Source organism: Electrophorus electricus, chromosome 12 (genome assembly GCF_013358815.1).
Source record: "Electrophorus electricus isolate fEleEle1 chromosome 12, fEleEle1.pri, whole genome shotgun sequence".
NCBI classification, from domain to species: Eukaryota; Metazoa; Chordata; class Actinopteri; order Gymnotiformes; family Gymnotidae; genus Electrophorus; species Electrophorus electricus.
Window position 1 is genome coordinate 9,391,747 of NC_049546.1, and position 19,844 is coordinate 9,411,590.

General features: G+C 40.0%; 3 protein-coding genes across 4 annotated transcripts; 2 read left to right on the forward strand and 1 right to left on the reverse strand.

Moving 5' to 3' along the window:
* The first annotated feature begins 1,582 nt into the window (after positions 1–1,582).
* Positions 1,583–8,981, forward strand: bbs7 (Bardet-Biedl syndrome 7). Its single transcript, XM_026999374.2, has 19 exons — positions 1,583–2,074; positions 2,203–2,268; positions 2,405–2,467; positions 2,597–2,772; positions 2,865–3,051; positions 3,632–3,704; positions 3,857–3,973; positions 4,084–4,214; positions 4,311–4,395; positions 4,574–4,676; positions 5,128–5,320; positions 5,593–5,667; positions 6,551–6,616; positions 7,064–7,203; positions 7,280–7,444; positions 7,660–7,769; positions 7,945–8,048; positions 8,157–8,280; positions 8,578–8,981. Exons 1-19 carry the CDS (start codon positions 2,039–2,041, stop codon positions 8,709–8,711), a joined length of 2,148 nt encoding a protein of 715 aa, XP_026855175.1. The 5' UTR covers positions 1,583–2,038; the 3' UTR covers positions 8,712–8,981.
* An 86-nt stretch (positions 8,982–9,067) lies between these two features.
* On the forward strand, positions 9,068–12,546 carry ccna2 (cyclin A2). Its single transcript, XM_026999375.2, has 9 exons — positions 9,068–9,636; positions 9,719–9,976; positions 10,636–10,879; positions 10,962–11,068; positions 11,164–11,387; positions 11,464–11,668; positions 11,740–11,853; positions 11,966–12,099; positions 12,185–12,546. Exons 2-9 carry the CDS (start codon positions 9,770–9,772, stop codon positions 12,234–12,236), a joined length of 1,287 nt encoding a protein of 428 aa, XP_026855176.2. The 5' UTR covers positions 9,068–9,636; positions 9,719–9,769; the 3' UTR covers positions 12,237–12,546.
* A 269-nt stretch (positions 12,547–12,815) lies between these two features.
* On the reverse strand, positions 12,816–16,779 carry tmem33 (transmembrane protein 33). Of its 2 annotated transcripts, none has more exons than XM_026999376.2 (8): positions 16,657–16,779; positions 15,566–15,643; positions 15,162–15,256; positions 14,735–14,922; positions 14,496–14,563; positions 14,239–14,372; positions 13,664–13,747; positions 12,816–13,556 (listed from the first exon to the last, which is right to left on the reverse strand). In XM_026999376.2, the coding sequence occupies exons 2-8, from the start codon at positions 15,608–15,610 to the stop codon at positions 13,427–13,429; spliced, it is 744 nt and encodes a 247-aa protein (XP_026855177.1). In that variant the 5' UTR covers positions 15,611–15,643; positions 16,657–16,779; the 3' UTR covers positions 12,816–13,426. The 2 variants fall into 2 exon arrangements, with proteins under 2 accessions (XP_026855177.1, XP_026855178.1); XM_026999377.2 differs by lacking the exon at positions 16,657–16,779 and adding an exon at positions 16,405–16,502.
* Between the last annotated feature and the right edge of the window lie 3,065 nt (positions 16,780–19,844).

The following is a 19,844-nucleotide window of genomic DNA, read 5'->3' on the forward strand; positions in this document are numbered from 1 at the left end:
ATAACCAAACTTCTTATAAATGATAATATTACTGTTTATGGAACTACACTTAAAAGGCAAAAGTATCATTTCAATTTAAAGCCATGTTCATTTGGATATATACTGTAATCATCTCATAAAATTAGGCTTTTCCTTAATTTAATTAAATATATCATGTGAAACTATGAATTCTTAGACCACTTCCTTCATAAATTAAATTAAATTCAGTATTCCGTATTCATCAGACACTCATACAGAATTCATCATGCCCAGTCACTCTTGTCCAGAGCAAATTATAATAGTGCTTGGGGATCTTCATGGAAGAAATCCTAGTACATTAGGCCAGAGTCTAAGAGATCACTGTGACAGAAAATGCACACAATGAAATGCACATTTTTAAAAAGTCAAATTCAAAATCTTGCCCATGTTAGACTTGCTATCTGGTTTACAGTTGGAAGTAATCACAGAACCTTACCCAATTTTTCCAGTCCCTCCAAATAATTAAAGAGTCCAGTGAGAGTTCCACTTTTGTCAAGTGCCTCTCTTGGCAATGACAGCAATCTATGGAATTCTCTGTGTGTCTCATTCACTGCCATCCTCACAACTCCTGACTCCTGCAGGATCCGAAGTGAGGATCTCTTAAAGAGCGGCAAAGCTGGAAGGAGCTGCCGCCCACCGGGTTTCTCGACTGCTTGAGTAAGGCCCACAGCAAAACCCCCCATCAGAAGCAGGAGAAGTGCAAGAAGCCCCAGACACACAGTCAAGTTCCAGCCCCATCCCACTTGAAGGAGCATAGAGGTGGAGGCCAGCAGGAACCGCTTTGGGCCAGGCATTTTCATGGGGTTCTCCAGGCATGCAATTTGATATGTAACATTCTAGGTTTTAGCATTTGGAACTGTCTCGGACAGTCATGACAGCCTTCAGTGAATTTCACCTTGAAACCTATTGAATTCTTATCCTCGAGGACCCTGGTCTTGTGTCGTTTATGCTGCATGCAGAATGAGAATTATGTTGCTTGTTGAAAGCCTCTCACTACAGCTGCTGACCCCTCCCTTCCCCCTGTCGCTGAAGGACATTCACTCCCCTGATTTATCCACTGGTTAACGTGCAAGCGCGCACACGTGCATGCCTTCATTCTCAGCAGCTCAAGTCCCAACGTGCAGAGGGGAAAATCTAATGAATATCAAAACAGGTAATGATTGTTTTGGTAGGAAGCAAGACGCTGTGGTGCGTTATCTTTAAGACTAACATAGTCATGAATTTTGTGGCATCTCTCAAGAAGTTAATTTGTTTCGTGAGATGTCAGAACTAACAAAACACTCATCGAATAAATACAAGAAAAAGCCCTCTGCCGAAAACCTTTTGTCTGATGATGACGTGACAAAACACCTTGTCCCTTACGTTTAATGAATGCTTAGCCTTACCATAAGATTAAAAAAATATACAATTAAAAATTATGAATTTGCATTATCGTGCATAATGGCCTAATTCTTTTCTCTAGGCTTTTATCATAAAATGTGCTTTAAAACCAACCCACAAGAGCAAGTGTTGTCTGAGTTGACCGTATCTTGTCTCCATGGAAACCATGTATGTGTCTGTGACTATCAAATATGGCGTGTTAGAGGAAGCGTTTGCATGCTAGTGAATAATGATGATAATAATAATAATTTAGTTTTTGCTTTATCAAGCCTTTTTGCTAGACTAGTCGTACGAATCTGAATTTCATTATATCTAAACGGACAACTCTCTAGCTAACTAGCTAGTTGTCTTGGCTATATCAATAGCGAGTTAGCTTACTTGCTATCTAGTTACCTAGCTAGCTAGATGCGTCTAAACTAGCTAGCTAGCTAGCAGACCTGCAAGGAACAGTCATCATCAACACCCAAGTAATCCCCGAGTTAATCCACTCATTTGGGACAACGTGTCATTCTGTTTTATACTCGTAAACAAAAACAGTAAATGCATAAACTATCGCCAGACTGCAGCTCAACGCCGTTCTGAAGCTACCGGTTACGATAACGTTAGTAAGCAACTGGATTCTGCTTTTTCAAGGAAGAAGATGGATCTTAATTTAAACCATATTGATTATCTACAGGTAAAACTATTCGCACATGCAAGATTTTAGTGTGCACTGTGAGTTTGCAAGATACAACTGCAGAGCAACTAATGATGAAATAAAGTTGACTAACTAGTTACATACTACTGCACTCGTTCTCTTCCAAGGTTGGGGTAACTTCTCAGAAAACTATGAAGCTTTTACCTGCAGTGGGACGAAAAGCAACACAAAAGGTCATTTCTTTTTTTTATTTAACCTACGGAAAAAAAAACAGATCAATAGAGTTAGCTATTTAGACGATGAGAAAATTATTAATCTCAGATTTCCCTTAAATATCACGTGTTGTTCTTTGTTCTGTATTACGTTTAGGTTGCTGTGGCTGATCACGACGGTGTAGTGAATTGCTTTGGGATGAAAAAGGGAGAGGCCGTCGTGTGTATTAAAATCCCGCACCCATGCATTCACTCTCCTCAATCATATTCGGTTATGTCAGATGTTGCAATGAGCACTCAGTACTTTGCATTAAAGATTCCTTCCTGAATATGTTTTTTTTTTTTCCAGCCTGTGTTCAAAAGTCTCCCAGGGCAGAAGATCTCTAGGCTGGAGCTGGGTGGGGCTTTGGGCACCCCACAAGAGAAGATCTTTGTGTGTTCTGGCTCTGAGGTCAGAGGCTACACTAAAAAAGGCAAACAGTTCCTCTCCTTTGAGGCCAATCTAACAGAAAGCATCAATGCCATGTGAGTTAGCATTCTTTCATCATCATTTGCCATAGAATTCAGTGTGGAATTGCCTCTGACACAAATATTGACATTTAAACAATCATTGGCAGGCATGTTTCTGGGGCAGACCTTTTTATCTGTGCCAGTTACATTTACAACCACTACTATGACTGCAAAGACCAGGACTATTATCTGTCAGGTGACAAGATCAATGACATAGTGTGTTTACCTGTGGAGAGAGTGGGCCGCACAGTGCCTGTTCTAGCCTGCCAGGACAGGATACTTCGAATGCTACAGGTAATAAAGCCCTATGTTCAAAATGTATATATATGCCATTTAAATGATAGCCAGTGTAGCCAGTTAAACGTTTTGCAAAACTTGCCCTAACAGGCACCCATAATGAATAATTCTAAAATATTTAAGGGTTTTCTGGTGAAGCGTTCCCTGTGAAACAAAGTTGTCCTTCTTTCATCTATGTATTTTTAATTTTTTTGTTTAGTTCAGACCTTGTTATACACTTACACTCACCAGCCACAGCTATACCTGATGAACTTGAACTTGTACCAGCTCAACACTCCCTACCATGCCATTACCATGTTGCGATCCGCTACTCAAATTATCTGGTCAGAAGTGGTGACCAATCATTAAGAGGGTAGAGGATGGGTGACAAATTTGAAAATTGTGGGCCACAGTCTGTAATTGGACACCTATAAAGTATTAATAAGATAGGTGTACTCTAATGAAGAGGTCAGTGAGTGTAGGCAAGTTTCCAATGAAGTGGTTGCTGAGTTTATTATAATAAATTGGCAAATTATTAAGAACTTCAGTTTCGAGCCTTTATCTGAGTGACTCTCACTTACTCTGTTATTCCTCAAAGGGCTCTGAGCTGTTGTATGATGTTAAGGTTCCTGGACCCCCATCTGTTCTAGGGCTTCACAATAGAGATGGAGGTGTGTATTAAACTATGTTTCCAGCATGGAACTTGTTTGTCACTATCATGGCTTTGCCTGTATAAATGTGTTTTTATGTCTGAAATCTGGAAATCTGAAGCATGTGTAATACTTGGGAACAACGCTTGTGTTAATGTTTCCTTCGTGTCTAGGTAAGGATGGAGAGGAGGTGCTTTATGGAACTGCAGATGGGAAACTAGGACTGGTGCAGTTCACCAGTTCAGCTCCAGTCTCTAAATGGGAGGTGGATAATGAGAAGAAAAAAGGAGGTATGAAACTCTTTCGTAGTTTTACACATATTACCATAGTTTCAAAACGTAAAATCAATTTGTAGGCTCATCAGGCTCAGGACAACTACTTGCTCATCATGGCCTTCTAGGTGTGTTGTGCATCGACACGTTTGACATTTTTGGCGATGGTGTGAAAGACATTCTGATTGGTCGAGATGACGGGACAGTAGAGGTGTATGGATTGGACAGCTCCAATGAACCAACACTACGTTTTGAGCATGTATGTGTGGCAGAGAAATGGGAACCAGTTCAGATCTGCTTTAGCAGCCTGACTATGTTATGTGCTCACTAATCTGTATTACTATGTCTTGACAAGGTTTTGTCTGAAAGTGTCACATCAATTCAGGGGGGATGTGTGGGTAAGGAGTCATATGATGAGATCCTAACAGCAACATACACAGGTAAGCAAGCACATCTCAGAGGCTTTGCAATGTTTTTGCTCAGCCATAAAATAGCAGTTTGTTTGTTTTAGCTGAACTGTCAGGCATGTTTGTTTAGAGCTGACCTGACCATTTGAGGACAAATACTCTAGCTTGGCCCTCATGCCCTGCTCCTGATGTGCTGTGTCCTGTGAGGTAGGTTGGGTGTCAGGCCTAACCACAGAGCCGCAGCAGATGGAGGCTGGGCCAGGCGACGAAGTTAAGATGAGCCGAGAGACCCAGGCCAAGGTAGCTGCACTCAGGTAGGGTGCATACTCCGTGCCAGCCATGCCAGATCAGTTCCCAGCTCTTACATTACAGCTCTTACATTGTGGATTCAAACAGCAGCAGGAGTGCTTCAAAACACTTATACATATAGCAAGACATTTTAGCGCCAATTACTATGTAAACTGAGTGATTTGCATAAAAATGAGTTCTATACATTTGATTCATAGGCCTATAATTAGAGTTAGACTTTGAATTAAGTTAGAAATTGAAATCAGCTCCTGGATGAATAATAGAAATGATCAAAATCTAATCAAGGGTTCTATTGGGTATCTTATAACTTAAATTATATCATCATTATATGTAGTACAACCTGAACTTCCCTAAAAATGTACCATTTGCTGTTAAATGTACATTGAGTGCATCCTATCTATCACTTCTGGAAGGATCTGTCATTGTCTGGTAGGCTGAGGTATACATTGCTGGCAGGGCGGAGCTGGAGCAGCTGCAGGTGAAGGTCATGCAGGGTCGTGAGAAGTACCAGCAGAGTGCTCAGTCCAGCACGGCCGTGTCCGCTGTGCCCCTGTTTAGCATCAATGACAGGTTCACGCTGTGCCAGGACGATGCCAGCTACACCCTCACACTGGAGGTGCAGACTGCCATTGATAACCTGCTACTCCAGGTCAGAGTGCCCAGCCATTCAGAAAGGCCCAGAAAGAGATCATAAAGGTCAGAGCACACAAGAATCTCAGAAAAGTCAGAGAGGAGAGCCTTAGATAGCTTAACTGAACTTCAAATGGGTGTGAAATGGTACCTTTATGGTCTCTCTTAAATGAACATAAAAAAAACCAAAAACTTTTTTTTACAACATCTTAGTTATACATTTGGTGTTATTGGCAAGTTATGTGAGTCCCATTGGTGTAATATTTTTGATACATTTGTTTTTGTACTCAGAGTGATGTCCCTATAGACCTACTGGATGTGGATAAGAACTCTGCAGTGGTTAGCTTCAGTGAATGTGATTCAGAGGTAAAACTTCACAGCTGTGTGCTCAATCATTCATAATGCACCTGTCACAATTAGTTCCTCCCAGCTTCCCTCTTCCATATTTTCCCTGTCTTGTGTATTCTAGTTCCATGCCATAGTTTTGTTTTCCCTGTCCCTCGTTTCTACCTTATGACCCTGGACTACTACGACGACGACTCTGATTTTGGATTTGCCCATAATAAAGCTCGCTGTTCTCTGCACATACGTCCGCCTCCTCACCGCTCACCATTACAGAATGAACAGCCTAACAAGGACCCAGCGAGAGAGCAAGATTTATTATGGGCAAATCCAAAATCAGAGTCGTTGTAGTAGTCCAGGGTCATATTACCAACACGAAGAGCATGGGGATACATGATCAACCAAAACACACGAAAGCAAAACAGGAGAAACGAGCTATAACACATACAAGGAAAAACTCGGGGCTAAGAAACACGAAGGCTAAGACACACGGAGTACAAACTTATGGGGTACAGAGATGGGCTTTCAAAAACATTCAGACATTAAACCAATCAAACACAATCAACCTAGCACACGCATTCAAATAAGCATAAATGCACAGATTCAAAGAAACACAACCATTCAAATAAACAATGAACAACCAAGACACAGGGAACACAACAGGGTTTAAATACATGAACTTAACAAGGTAGAAATGAGGGACAGGTGTAAGCAATCAAACGAGGGGCGGAAAAAAACGAAACTATAGCATGGAACTAAAATACACACGACAGGGAAAACATGGAAGATGGAAGCTGGGAGGGACTAATCGTGGCAGCACCACAGAGCAAACCCAAACCTTGTGACACTGCAATAAAGCAAGAAGAATTCAAATCAGCATTCCTGTCTGCCACACTTTCCTCTATAGCCAAATGGGAATTTCCTCCTTGCCACCTACAGATGCCAGGCGAATACCACAAGATTGGAACTGAAGGTAACTGATAATGATCATCATACTTGAAAGGAGAGCAATGCTTCTTGTCTTAAATTTAATTTAAAAAACAGGATTAAGTGGAATTAAGTGGCTCATGTACGATAGAGCCACCAGTGTTGTTGGTTAAAGGCCCCCTCAGATATACACAATGCGACTATTTCATCTGTTGTTGGGTCTATCGGTGTGCTTAGAGGAGAATGTGATCTTCTGGAGATCAACATGCAGGTTCATGACTAGCTCCTGCTTCATATAGCAGCCCTCTTTCCATTACAGTAAGCAAAAAGCCTCGTTCACAACATCACACAATGGGACTGAATGGCAGATGCCTGTTTTTCTATTTAGCTCAATTCAGTTCTGTTTGCTGAACTTCCCATCCCTTCCACATCATGCTGAAGGATTTTCCAATGCCATCATATGAATTTCTCTTAAGTTTACTTTGATTTCCAGGTGAGGTCAATTGAGGGTCAGTATGGTACACTTCAGGCCTACATAACCCCTCGGCTACAGCCCAAAACCTGCCAAGTGCGTCAGTACCAGATCAAGCCACTGTCCCTCCACCAGAGGACCCATAGCATCAACCAGGACAGGTGATTTTATTAAATAAATCAATACTGTAACGCTGATTACAGTGAATTTCCTTTTATCGATGCTTCTTGTATCCAGACCCATGAACATCCTGAGGCTGGTGGGCCAGTTCAGCTTTGCGGAGATCCACTCGTGGGTCGTGTTCTGCCTGCCTGAGGTGCCAGAGAAAACCCCTGCAGGGGAAAACATCACTTATTATTTTCAAAACACCTTTCTGGGAACACAGCTTGAAGCCATCTACTGGTGAGACCAGGGGCTTTGCTATCAAGATAATAGAATTTATTAAATTATGGCCAATTTTTGTGTTAAGCATGCAGAAAAATGAAAGTGTGTTCAAGTACACTTGTTACAGCAGTGGATGGAGACTTAACACTTTGTCTGTGTAAATTTGCAATTCGGTAATTAGTGTATGAACATAATTTTATGTAACTGTAGAGGTTTTTAATGGCTTTTTTCAGCAAAGGTGAAGGGAACTTCAGATCAGATAACATTTCGACTATATCCATACTCAAGGATGTCCTCTCTAAGGAGGCTACCAAACGCAAAATCAATCTGAACATTTCCTATGGTGAGTTTATATTCACAGGATTCACAGTTTATATTCACCTACATTCAGATTCCCAATATCAAAACAATGGGGGGTGTTTGTTTTTATGTTGTTTTATGGCTAAATAATATAGCTATCTTGTTATCAGTTTACAGAATTTGCCACTGTAAACTTGTATCTATTTGGCTTATTTTAGAGGTGAATGAAGACTCAGTAAGCCATACACTGAAAATGATTCATCCTAAGCTTGAGTATCAGCTGCTACTGGCCAAAAAGGTTCAGCTTATTGATGCTTTGAAGGTAAGAATTTAAGTGTTGAGGTGAGGTTTTCTAAAACCAGTGTTTATGCCTAATTCAAGCTTACTGGATGTACAATATATTGTGTACGTGCATGCGTGTGTTTTACAGGAGCTGCAAGTACATGAAGGAAATGCAGATTTCCTTATTCCAGAATATCGCAGTATACTTGATGAGTCTGCTCGTCTCCTAGAAGAATACAAGAAACAGCCTGCCCACCTTGAAAGACTATATGGTAAGCAGGGCCCTTGTACACTATGCAGTCCTTACATTTACATAATCTATTAAATACCAAATTATATTAGTAGAAATTCATATTATTACTATATCACGTGTATGACTTTTCCACTGTAACTTTTAAATAATTTTTAAATAAATATGATAGATAGATAGATAGATAGATAGATAGATAGATAGATAGATAGATAGATAGATTGATTGATTGATTGATTGATTGATTGATTTTATGACTTTATAACTTTACTGTCTTTCAGATTAATTGATTGATTGACCCAGTTTTGTCTGCCCACAGGAATGATAACTGACCTCTTCATTGACAAGTTCAAATTTAAAGGACAAAATGTCAAAACTAAGGTTTCACAGCTCCTTGAAATATTAGATAACTATGATCTGAATTCTCTGATTGATTTTTTCAATGATGCTTAGGAAAAGCAAAGCAAAAGAAAGTTGGCTATTTTCACCTTTTTATTTTTTACTTTTTTCTTTAATAGGCCAATTTTTTCCATAGCAGCATACTTTCATGCATAAAAGCAACAAATCTTTAATAAAACTATCATAGTTTTCTTGTAATGATGTAATGATCATGGGATACTAATATACTAATACTGTCTTTTTTATTGTTATTGTTTTTTTTCCCAGAGTTTCCTTTGTATAATACAACTTGTATTTATAGTCTAATAAATTAATTAAATCGGTCAGGTGTGGGTTTTGTGGGTTTATGTGAATTAACCTAAAATGTTCCAAACTCTTCCAAGCGTCCAAAAATGTTCAATAGTTTGAAGTATCTACAGCTTTTACTATAGTACACAGTGTATTTGTGTGTCTAGAGAGAGAGTGGGAGGAGAAAAATTAATCTATAAATGCTTCAAGAAATTGAAAATATAAATATTGTGTTTATTTTGTATCGCTTAATCATACCTTACCTCTTCATCATTTCAGTTTTAAATTTTTTTCAAGCCAATGAAGTGAACTCTTCGAATTCCCAACGGTTTGCGTAACGCGTTTGTGATTAAGTATGGCCATTCGAGATTGCCGTAGATAGTAATGACGCATGGCATTGCTAAATTCTGATTGGATAGTTTCAATAGTCGCGGGCTACTTGAACTGCGCCAGCAACAATATCATAGCACGGTCTGAAAAACAAGGTAGTGGTCCCAGTTGTGAAATGTGGTGCTTGGGTTTTATGATAGCCATGGCGTGTTGAGGATTTGCGTGCAAAATGGTATTTTAAGTGTAGATTAGGCAATATTTTCGGTTTTGTTTTGCATTATTTACGTCTGACCTATTCGTAAAACGCTGCCAGTAGGCTTATTTTGTCTGGCTAGCAACAGCGCACATCTGTAAATCCCTGGTATGTTGGTTTGATGCTAACTAACCTAGTTATTTGCTTTCTCCGGTTACCAATTCATTACTAACCAGCGATCTTTTTGCAGGGCGATTTTTTTTTTGTTTTTGTTTTTTTGTTGTTGTTCAATTGATTTGGAATGTCATCACTCAGTCAAGGAAGCGCGGTTGGTGGGTTGGAAACTGAATACCAAAGCCAAGAAAACATGCTTGCAAGGTTACGTGGTGCAAATAAGTTCAGACTTGAAAATCAGGAAAATGTTAACCCTAAACCAGCAAACAGAACTGTTCTGGGGGCTCTGGAGAACAATTCACGCCGACACCCAGTTCTGCGCGGCACAAAACAGGTTGGTTGTTGGCTAGCTTGCTAGCTGCTTCACCTTACGCGGCATGGTTGGGTTCACAGACAAACGTTAATCTCGTGTTATGCATGAACATCTAAATAAATGGTGGAGTTGTAAATCGGATCTCTTCAAAGAATCTCCACTAGTGTGTGACTAGCCAATTATAACTAACTTTCCTAAATCGACTCTGCATTAGCTTTTGGCTAACGTTGGTCTCGCAAGTGTATGGCTGCTAGTATTAGCCAACTCTGTTTAGCCATAAGAAGACATAACTTTCGTTCACGTGTTGTCACCGAAATCTGTTTATTGCTGTACTAACAAGCCACGTTAGATCGTCCTTGAACCTCGACTGGGTAGCTAGCTAACCCGTTTTTAAATGCCCGATTATATTCCCTTCTACGTAGCCGCCATTTTATTGGCTGCAGTGAAATTTATTGGCCTTAAATTACTGCAGTGAGCCTATCTGTTTGAACATTTGTGACGTGTATTGTGACTTGTAATTTAATCATGAACCCATCTGATAACTACTAGGTGGAGGTCAATTCGGATCCCAATTTGGGTGACTTGTTGCAGCTTAACTTGCTGAATCTAGTTCTACTTTTTGTATTCTATGCTTGATTGTCTTGTTTGGGTTTTATTTATTTTTAAATGTTCACTTCTAGGTTTCTGTACCTCAAGCAGTGGCTTGCAAGTCAGAAGACGCTTCCAGAAGCTATGGCGAGAAACCCCCAGTTCAACAATCTGCCTTTCAGATTCATGTTGATGAACCTGATGGTGCCTGCTCTAAGAAACAATTATCCACCAAAAAAGACACCATGGATTGCTCTCCACTACCACTGAACCCAACTGTAACACGGTTAAGGCAGCCGCTTGCTACGATTGACTTGCCTATGGATCTCAGTTCTGGTATGTAATTGGGTCTCAAGTGCCCAACATGCTCACAGAAAAGTATATGCAGCTATGGTTATTTCCTAATGTCCTCTCCTAGATTCTCCCATGGATATGTCAGTGATTGAGGGTGAGGAGAAGCTTGCAAATGTAAATGAAGTTACTGATTATGCTGATGAAATTCACACTCACTTGAGGGAGATGGAGGTATGTTGAGTGGTATTGAATACGAAAGCATGTGCTATAGGGAACATATACCTGTGAAGATGTCATTGTTCTTCTGTACCTTTTTTGCTTTGTAGCTTAAGTGCAGGCCAAAGGCAGGCTACATGAAGAAGCAGCCTGACATCACAAGCAGCATGCGGGCCATTCTGGTAGACTGGCTGGTGGAGGTGGGCGAGGAGTACAAGCTCCAGAATGAAACGCTTCACCTGGCTGTGAACTACATTGATCGCTTCTTATCTGCCATGTCTGTGCTGAGGGGAAAGCTGCAGCTTGTAGGCACAGCAGCCATGCTGCTGGCTTCGTAAGTTTGCCTTCTTTTTGCCTGTCTGCCTCTGCAACTCAGTTGGCTCCATTGACCAGTAACTGTTCCACTGCAGGAAATTTGAGGAGATCTACCCTCCAGAGGTGGCAGAATTTGTTTACATCACTGATGACACCTATACAAAGAAACAAGTGTTAAGAATGGAGCATTTGGTGCTAAAAGTTCTCTCATTTGATCTTGCGGCACCAACGATCAACCAATTTCTCACGCAATACTTCCTCTGGCAGAGTGTCAGCAACAGAGTGGAGAGCTTGTCAATGGTGAGTGAAGTCACTTCAAAATGTATATATCTCTTTAACAAGCTAAGTTTTGGTGCACCCCCCCCCCCCAGTTCCTTGGAGAATTGAGTTTGGTGGATTCGGACCCTTTCCTGAAGTACCTTCCATCTCAAACAGCTGCTGCAGCCTTTATTTTGGCAAACTTCACTATTACAGGGGATTCATGGGTAAGCTGTAAAATGGCTACATTGATTCAACTTAATCAAATGTGCATTATTAGTTAGTACTTTTAAGATGTACCCTTCAGTAGTTCTTACTGGCTATGCCTTTGTGCTTTAGTCAAAGGCTTTTGCTGATATGACGGGCTATGTGTTGGATGACCTCATGCCATGCATCCAAGATCTACATCAGACCTACCTCAGTGCTGCTCAGCATGCACAGCAGTCTGTCAGGGAGAAATACAAGAGCTCAAAGTATGTTGAACTGCATCTGATCTGCACTTACATATTCTGTAAACTCAAATCCTGTTTTGAACAACTTGTGTTCATTTTCCTGTAGGTACCATCAAGTGTCTCTCATTGATCCACCTGAGAAGCTGGTGTTCAATTAAACCTGCCTGGATTCTTATGCTCACTTTCCAGACTCTTAAGAGTGTACAGTCTTGAAATGTTGCATATTCTTGTAACTCAATAACAGACATCATAGCCTTCAGAGGGGGATATGGTGAAATCTAGTGCGCCATGTATATTTTTAATGCAGTCCTGTAGGACTGCTCTTATGCTTGAAACCATATTTTGTACAGTAGGTAATCAAAGTTTTTTTAATTTTTTTTTAATGGAACTGACTCCAGTGGTATCTTTCTACATTTCATAATGTACAGTCCCCTTAAACTTGACATCTAAATAAACACTACCACTGGCTTTCTATTTGTCTTCTGCATTAATTTTTGGACTTGAGTGCTTTGAAACTCTTTAAAGGCTTCCAGTAAAGCTCAGTGTGTATGTTGCCACCGTAATGTTGCAACATTTTATTGGTGCTTAAATCAAAGTATCTTAATTTTGTTCACTTACATGGGGTGGTTAAATGAAGGTGACATGCTATAAAAAAAAAAGTTTGCTTAAGAACCCTTTGCCAGCAATTTACTGAGGGGCTGGGGTGTTAAAGTGGTGGTAAAGAGCCAGCAGGAAAATTGAACTTAATTGGTCTTTTAATAAGTGATCAAACTAACTTCTCTCCCATTGTTTAAAAGGTCATCACAACCAACTTGCTACTGTTTTAAAAATTAACCCACATTTAAAGTAATCCCATACCATACAATTCCAAAAACAGAAATATTTTTTAACTCTCCCTGGATGAGAATCTAACATGCATGTCATTTTTTTTATTCCAACTCAAGCTTAAATATTTTGTGATTAATCCTAGCCCAAGAAGGAACACATTCATGTTGACCATTTAAATAATTCTTCCAAAGCACTGAAAAGAGCTGTACCAACTTTATGATGCACGTGGGTGCAAAGACATGTCATCTAGAGTCTACTGTTGCTGCTCTTTTCCACTGTGTGTACAGATGCAGCCATTTGGATCAGTGGAATCACTCCCAAATAGGAACCGCTTTCTACGCAGGAGAAGAGATCGGTAGAAAATCTACTTCCGGCCATTCAGAGACTTCGTCAGCCTGCTTAGGAATCTACCTTGGATCAATTCCCTCCTACCCAGTCACTTTGTAGGAGTGTGTGTGTGTACAGTGAATGTTTGTGGAGGGTGGATGTTGGTGACTGAAAGGGTGAAGACAAGATGTGGTTAGACTCCTGTAGGCGCTAGGCGGCTAATGAAAGCAATGCTGTTGAGGCACATTCTCCTGAAGAAGGCAGGGCAGGCAGGCTTCATCACAAAGTGCTCCAACAGAATCCTTAACTCCGTGAAAAGGGTCCTGATGAGAAAGATCACCCACATCAAACCAAAGCAAACAGAGCATCTCGAATGCCCTCTGTTGTCCACACTACATAGAAACATGTTCAGAAAAAAGGGAACCCTTACCGACAGTAGGGGTTTCGCCTGGAGGCATAACGCAATGTGAGAAAGCGGTAATAAATGAAGGGCTGCAGCAAACTGCCCTGGCCACTGCAAATAGCAAGCAGAGATCACTCTTAAGAACAATCTGAAGGGGTCTTAGAAGGATACTGCAAATTATTACAGTGCATGTCTGAAATGAAATAATACACTACTAACTCAATTTGTAAGATTTGCCCTTCACAGTAAATAAAAGTACAAACAAATATTCAGTTGTCATCAAAGTAATGGTTAACAGCTTATCTATTACTGACAAAGCTAAATGATTTCAGCACGGGTTTCCATTGTGTTAATACACCACACTGATCTTTTTAACATTGAAGTGTAAACTTATATAATGTGTTTCACATATCTTAGTCTTCCTTAAAATTTATACACATTTTATTTGTGGTGCAAAATGTCAGGCTAAAAATCATCCAGTTTGTGTTCAGCTCCAAAATGTAATGATGTGCCTATACTTACGTTTATTACAGACTAAACAGAATCAATGGCTACATGGTTGAACTGCTATCTCAATAAACATCAACATGGGTCAAAAGTACCTGAAGAGCATGAAGACAGTGGCAGGCATCAGGAAGATCTCATTGCAGGCAATGAACTTGAGGATGTTCTGCTGATTGGCTGTGAGCTTGTTTAGAAAGTTCCTCACAAACTGGAGACTGTTAGGTCCCATTGTCTGAGGAAAAAAAGCATTTGATACCATCAAAATGAATTTTACCACACAAAATTCCACAAACATGAAAATAAAAGCAGTGCAGGAACAAAAGCTTTTCCCAAAGAGGTGAGTGGAAGTACTTACATCAAGAACTTTCTTAGTATAAGTGGTGGCATGAAGTAGCGAGAATAGGAAAACAGGGAATATGCTCACTGCACACTGTTGTTAAGGACAGATTTTTTTTTTTCCCCTTTCTCTCACTCACTCTTACCTCACAAGTGAATTTACTTCCCTCTACAGCCACTGAGGCCAAAAGGTCAAAACGCAACACGTATTACATACTAAGGTGTGACCCAATGGGAGAAGTGGCGAAATTAGGATACTGGTGATGGGGTAGGAGTTGACTAGGATGAGTGAGTACAGGAGATAATGGCAGCTGTCCTCTTGCAAAGCCTGAGTCAGAAAGGCTCGGCTGAGCTGGAAGCGAGGCAGCCTCTGGTGCAGGCGCAGCGCGCTGGTCAAGGCGTTTGCCAACAAAGCCCTCTGATAGAAATTAGCAGCTGCCAGAGGCCTGAGAGAAACATGTACAGCAATCACTTACTGAGAATAAGATCACTTCAGTGTGACTTTTATAGAGAATTCACAGGGCTCAGGCCTTAATATTTCATGGTTTGATATGTCTAATTTGTTTAGGTCAGAATCTATTATGCAAACAATGAATGAGTATACATCAAATACCCCTTTTGAGAAAAAAAAAAAAAAAAAGAGAGCTTCAGTGGTTTGGCAAGGAAGATTAGATGGTTTACTAACCCAAGCAGAGGAAGAATGAACATGATGGAGCAGTAGACGGTGAAGAGACGCGACAGCCACATAGCTGTTTCCAGTTTGTTACTCAGTAAGAATTGCTGCAACACACAATGTCACATTTACATACATAACATCAATGTTGTTTTTTTACTTTGTATAATTCTGCAAAATTGTTACTTTAAGCTATTCAAGTTCAAAGTTCAAAGAGGTTTTATTGTCATTTCAGCTATATACAAGTACACAACAAAAATGAGACAATGTTCCTCCAGGACCATGGTGCAACACAAAACAAGAGTGCAACAGACAACATTCAATTTCAGATAGCATGCTGAAAATCAGGACCTTTAGTCAATTCCAAGGGTCAAGATTAAACATTTTTTGGTTCAGATCAACATTGTGCCACCTACCGCAGGCCCAATCTGAGGGGGAGTCCGCTCTTCTGTCTCAGCCATCTTTTATAAAAAATGCCTCAGTCCTTACCCTGTCTAAAAAAAAAAAAATCTAAATGTTTGAACTAAATACAAAACAAGTGTTTGAGTGTACCAAGACTCTAGGTGCAATGACAGAAAATTGTAATAACATCACCTTTATTTACACTAACCTGAGAAAAATAGTGATTTGTAATCAGATTAACTTGAAATGGTAATACTGTGCTGCCAAAAAAATATAATAGCAGCAACTAACTCAGTTTACAAACCAGTTTTTAAGAACAAGGATTAATGTTTTACTAGCGTGGCTCTCAAATGAAAGGGCTAAGACTAACCTTAATCTGTACTTAAGGCAAAAAATTACCGTTTAAACATATTATTTTGGATTTGAACAGAATACCACAAAGACTCCAAATATATCAAACCAAAGTAGGGTTACAAACTAACGTTAATGGTTTTTAAACTAACAGTCCAATTTTAGTCTAATTTTGATGACCGTTAAGCAAATTATAGCGGACACATCTTAAGGATTCACAAAAGTATAACTGCACATTAACAGATAAGGGCGAAGACGGACACTACTTATACTGGTTATAGAAGTACGCGAGAAAGCTAGCTTAGCTGGGAAGGTTAGCGAGCTCAGCTAAAAAAGATGACTAGCCGGTTAGCTACACAACTAACGATAGCTAACCCAGGAAACACGCGTTGTCATTTTAATTATAATACATTTTTACAAAGGTGCTGTTTGAAATATTGTTAGGAGTTCAACTCGAATATTAAAAGTGCTCTCTTTATTAATAACCAAGCCATTCACTTACTTGTCTCCTCTGCAAAATGACCTACCCAGCTAACGACAGCCAGCTAAAAAGCAGGTGGCTAGTAATGGAATCGTCTAGAAAGAAACGATGCTGCTGGGAGCTAGCTCATGTCATCAAAAGCTAGCTAGATAGTTAGCCAATTTCTGATACGGTAAACAGTTTTCGCATCAGACAGAAACACCGTACGTTTATCCGTCCTAGACATACAACAACGCAGGTTAAAAATAACCATACATCCAGATTTGTCAGTACCTGTAGTATCTTCTTGATCGCTTGTTATGAGAAACCAAAAAAACACAGCCCAGCGACTCTAAGACGTTTATCAATGGGTGGGATGCACAGGAAACGCACCAGACCTGATCAGCTGATCTTAGGTGTGTCCGAGATGTTCCGTTGATCCTACGTGCGCGGAGCTGCAGTTCCGTTGTCCCGGTCGATTTAGTTCCCCCTGATTCCGCCAGAACGTCGCATGTGCGAAATCATTACGCTTTCGTTAAAATGTCGTTACAGAGTGGATGCGGATTTTTTCGCTTAAGTACTACGATTTTTAGTGGCAATTTCGCCGCCAGGTTCGGACAAGTCGAACCAAATGTCTTCTTCAGATGATGAAGACGTCCCTTTGGCGCTCACAGAGAAATACAAATGTTGATATTGCGTTTTTGAAAAACGCGCATGTCGGTATCCCAATTTGAATCGCTGTTGGAAATGCAAGCCCCACATTTAACTAAACAGGGAACAAACTACAGAGAGGCTGTAGACCCAAGCAGCGTGTTTAGTTACCATTAAATATAGTTAACCTTTGTGTTACTCTTTCAAAGTCCCGCCTATAGAGATGATCATGTCATTTACATGGTTCGATTGTCAGGGTCTAACTGGGTATAGTCTTAGTGCAATTAAAACAAGCTCCAGACCCTACTCGAGGCAGATTTGGATGTAAAAGACATTGGGCTATTTGCGACATTTTGCTTTTTTTCCCTGTAGAAGCACACATAATGCCTTTTGTCACTAAAACAAACATGACTCACGAAAGGCACAACTGCTCACACTTCTTTTGGTGAGAAAGAGATGTTTCAACATTTTGTCCGAAATTATTACATATTTAAGTAGAAGGTCAAATAATTTAGTTGGGTTATTGTGTGTAGGTAAATATAATTAATGATTTCTGGTCTAATAAATGTAAAATCTGGTCTTTATTTTCAACAAAGCAATACTTTGTTAACATTTTAAGGAACTTTAAAAACCTTAATGGGACAGGGGACAAAATCTGGGGAAAACCACCATGGGGACATAGAGATGGTAACCCCTCGTGGATGCAGTGCTTCGGGAGAGGTCTTCTAATAGACCTCCCCTCTTCATTGCTTCTGCTTTGAATTATATAGTGCTCAGGCATTGGCTTCCCCTGAATCAGAACCAGTATCTGAGGAAGAGTCAGCAGGAGCAACGGCAGAGACTGTGCCAGGGCCTGCAGAAGAGAGAGGGAGGCTGGCAGAGCAGAAGGGCCAACTTCACACTGCACTCTCTCTTTCTCTTATTTAAAATTATCTTTACATGACGATGCTTTTGGGAAACGGGGCCTTGATCAAATGCATCAAATGATCAAAATCTTAATCAGATGGATTAGCAGTTATCAGGTCGAAACTATAAATTAGTTGAAACTGCACCATAGCAGTGGGTCCCGATGAACAGGATTACGATCCACTGCTAACGATAGATTAACGTTTTATACGTCTTTAGTTGAGCGATCATGCATTAAAATCGATTGCGTCGACGAGTAAACAAAACATGTTTTAGACGTGTAATCCGTGTTCGAGCTCTTTTCCATTTGTATCTGAGAAATAATACTTGAATACTAAGCATCAAAACAACCACGGGTAACATTACCAGAGGTAACACTGTTTTCTGACAAGAAATGGGTAGTGTCGATAGATAGCAAGTTTGTGAATTGGCTATTAAACTCGCGAAAAAAAACATTAAGATTGCGAACCATTCGAATGAATGATGAAAAGACAACACAATTAACTTTTAATAGTTTATTTCGGTGTCCAAACATTTATATTACAACTGGAATCTTCGAATATCAAGAATACTTGACATCACGCAAAGCTGTGAGCGCTCGACTTTAAGCGACAGAAAGAAAAGGCCGGTATTTTTATTTTATTTTATGAAGCAGAAGTGTTTAATGTAGTGTCCGAAAAATGGTAAGATCACTATTTGGTGAATGAGTTAGCGAGGGAACCATCCGTCTTCTTCTACACCTTTGTAGTTTACTTGGCGGCTCGCAAACCGTTGATTGACGTACCGCCACATTCCCACTGGAAAGTGAATCTGAACTTGGCCGCTGAGTCAGTTAATGATTAAAAAAAAACTAAAATTCTACGGCAGGTATTTATCCCAGATTCTTCGCTTAGAGATATTTTTCCTGAAGATTTTGGAATCTACCCTCGTGCTTATATTATAATTGCTATATACTTGTAAACTCTTAAATAATCTAACCACGTTGTTACTATCGATAAAGTCAATATACATAGACGTAGAATTATTGGGCTAATGGTTGCACCTTGTTATGAACCGTAAGTCGATATCTTTTTGCCCAGCTAAAAGACCTGTGATATGCTGTATCGAGCCGTGTGAATTATGCATTCTAACTCGCGTGCTCCGGTGTACCGAGCTGCAGAGCGCGAGAACTTTGTAGTTAAGTGCAGAAATGCCCGCGCAACCAACTTCAAAATGCAGTAGCACCGACACACAGAAGAAAGAAAATATAAGAAAGGTGACTGATCTAGTTTATATGTTTCCTGATGTAATATAAACTGATGATTGATTGTTTATAAGTGTCAAAGAAAAGCAAAAAGGCTAGTTCTTTATTTTGTTACACAGATCGCGCACATTGCTGCCTTGCTAACTAACTAGCGTTAGCTAACTTGCTGTCAGAGTACATCACCGGTCACACAGGCTCTGAACTAAACTTATAGTCAGCTTTTAGCTAGATAGTTATCCGATAAACTGCAATTACGTTCGGGTGCCGTTATTATAACATTTTAACAATTTAATGTAAACGAAGTATCACATCAACTTATAGTTGATGTGCCTGTGAAGTGTTGGCTCACTCTCTAGCTGATGATTGTGACCATAGACTACGCTGTACCGATTTTTCACTTTGTTAAAATACACAGCGCTTTCAGTCTCTGTTGTTAGTATGTTAGCTATCTTTCTTTTTTTGTTTTTTGTTTGTGTGTGTGTGTGTGTGTGTGTGTGTGTGTGTGTGTGTGTTTGCGCGCGTCAGAAATGCTGCACTTCGAGACGTTGCTGTTGAAACAGCTGCAGAGACAGCAGACCCGGGCTGAGTTTTGTGATGCTGTTCTCCAAACTCAAGGTGAGACATATAAAATGCAGACAGACACAAAATATGTTTACGAACCAACACAAGTACCCATATCTGT

Coding starts and splice junctions, on each gene's coding strand:
- ccna2 (XM_026999375.2), top strand. CDS start 9,770: ATGTCATCACTCAGTCAAGGAAGCGCGGTTGGTGGGTTGGAAACTGAA. Junction 11,854..11,965: donor CTATTACAGGGGATTCATGG/GTAAGCTGTAAA, acceptor TTTGTGCTTTAG/TCAAAGGCTTTTGCTGATAT. Junction 12,100..12,184: donor GAGAAATACAAGAGCTCAAA/GTATGTTGAACT, acceptor ATTTTCCTGTAG/GTACCATCAAGTGTCTCTCA.
- tmem33 (XM_026999376.2), bottom strand. CDS start 15,610: ATGGCTGAGACAGAAGAGCGGACTCCCCCTCAGATTGGGCCTGCG. Junction 14,373..14,495: donor ATACTAAGAAAGTTCTTGAT/GTAAGTACTTCC, acceptor TTTTTTCCTCAG/ACAATGGGACCTAACAGTCT. Junction 13,557..13,663: donor AGGCGAAACCCCTACTGTCG/GTAAGGGTTCCC, acceptor CTTTCTCATCAG/GACCCTTTTCACGGAGTTAA.
- bbs7 (XM_026999374.2), top strand. CDS start 2,039: ATGGATCTTAATTTAAACCATATTGATTATCTACAG. Junction 5,321..5,592: donor TTGATAACCTGCTACTCCAG/GTCAGAGTGCCC, acceptor TTTTGTACTCAG/AGTGATGTCCCTATAGACCT. Junction 7,204..7,279: donor CATAGCATCAACCAGGACAG/GTGATTTTATTA, acceptor TCTTGTATCCAG/ACCCATGAACATCCTGAGGC.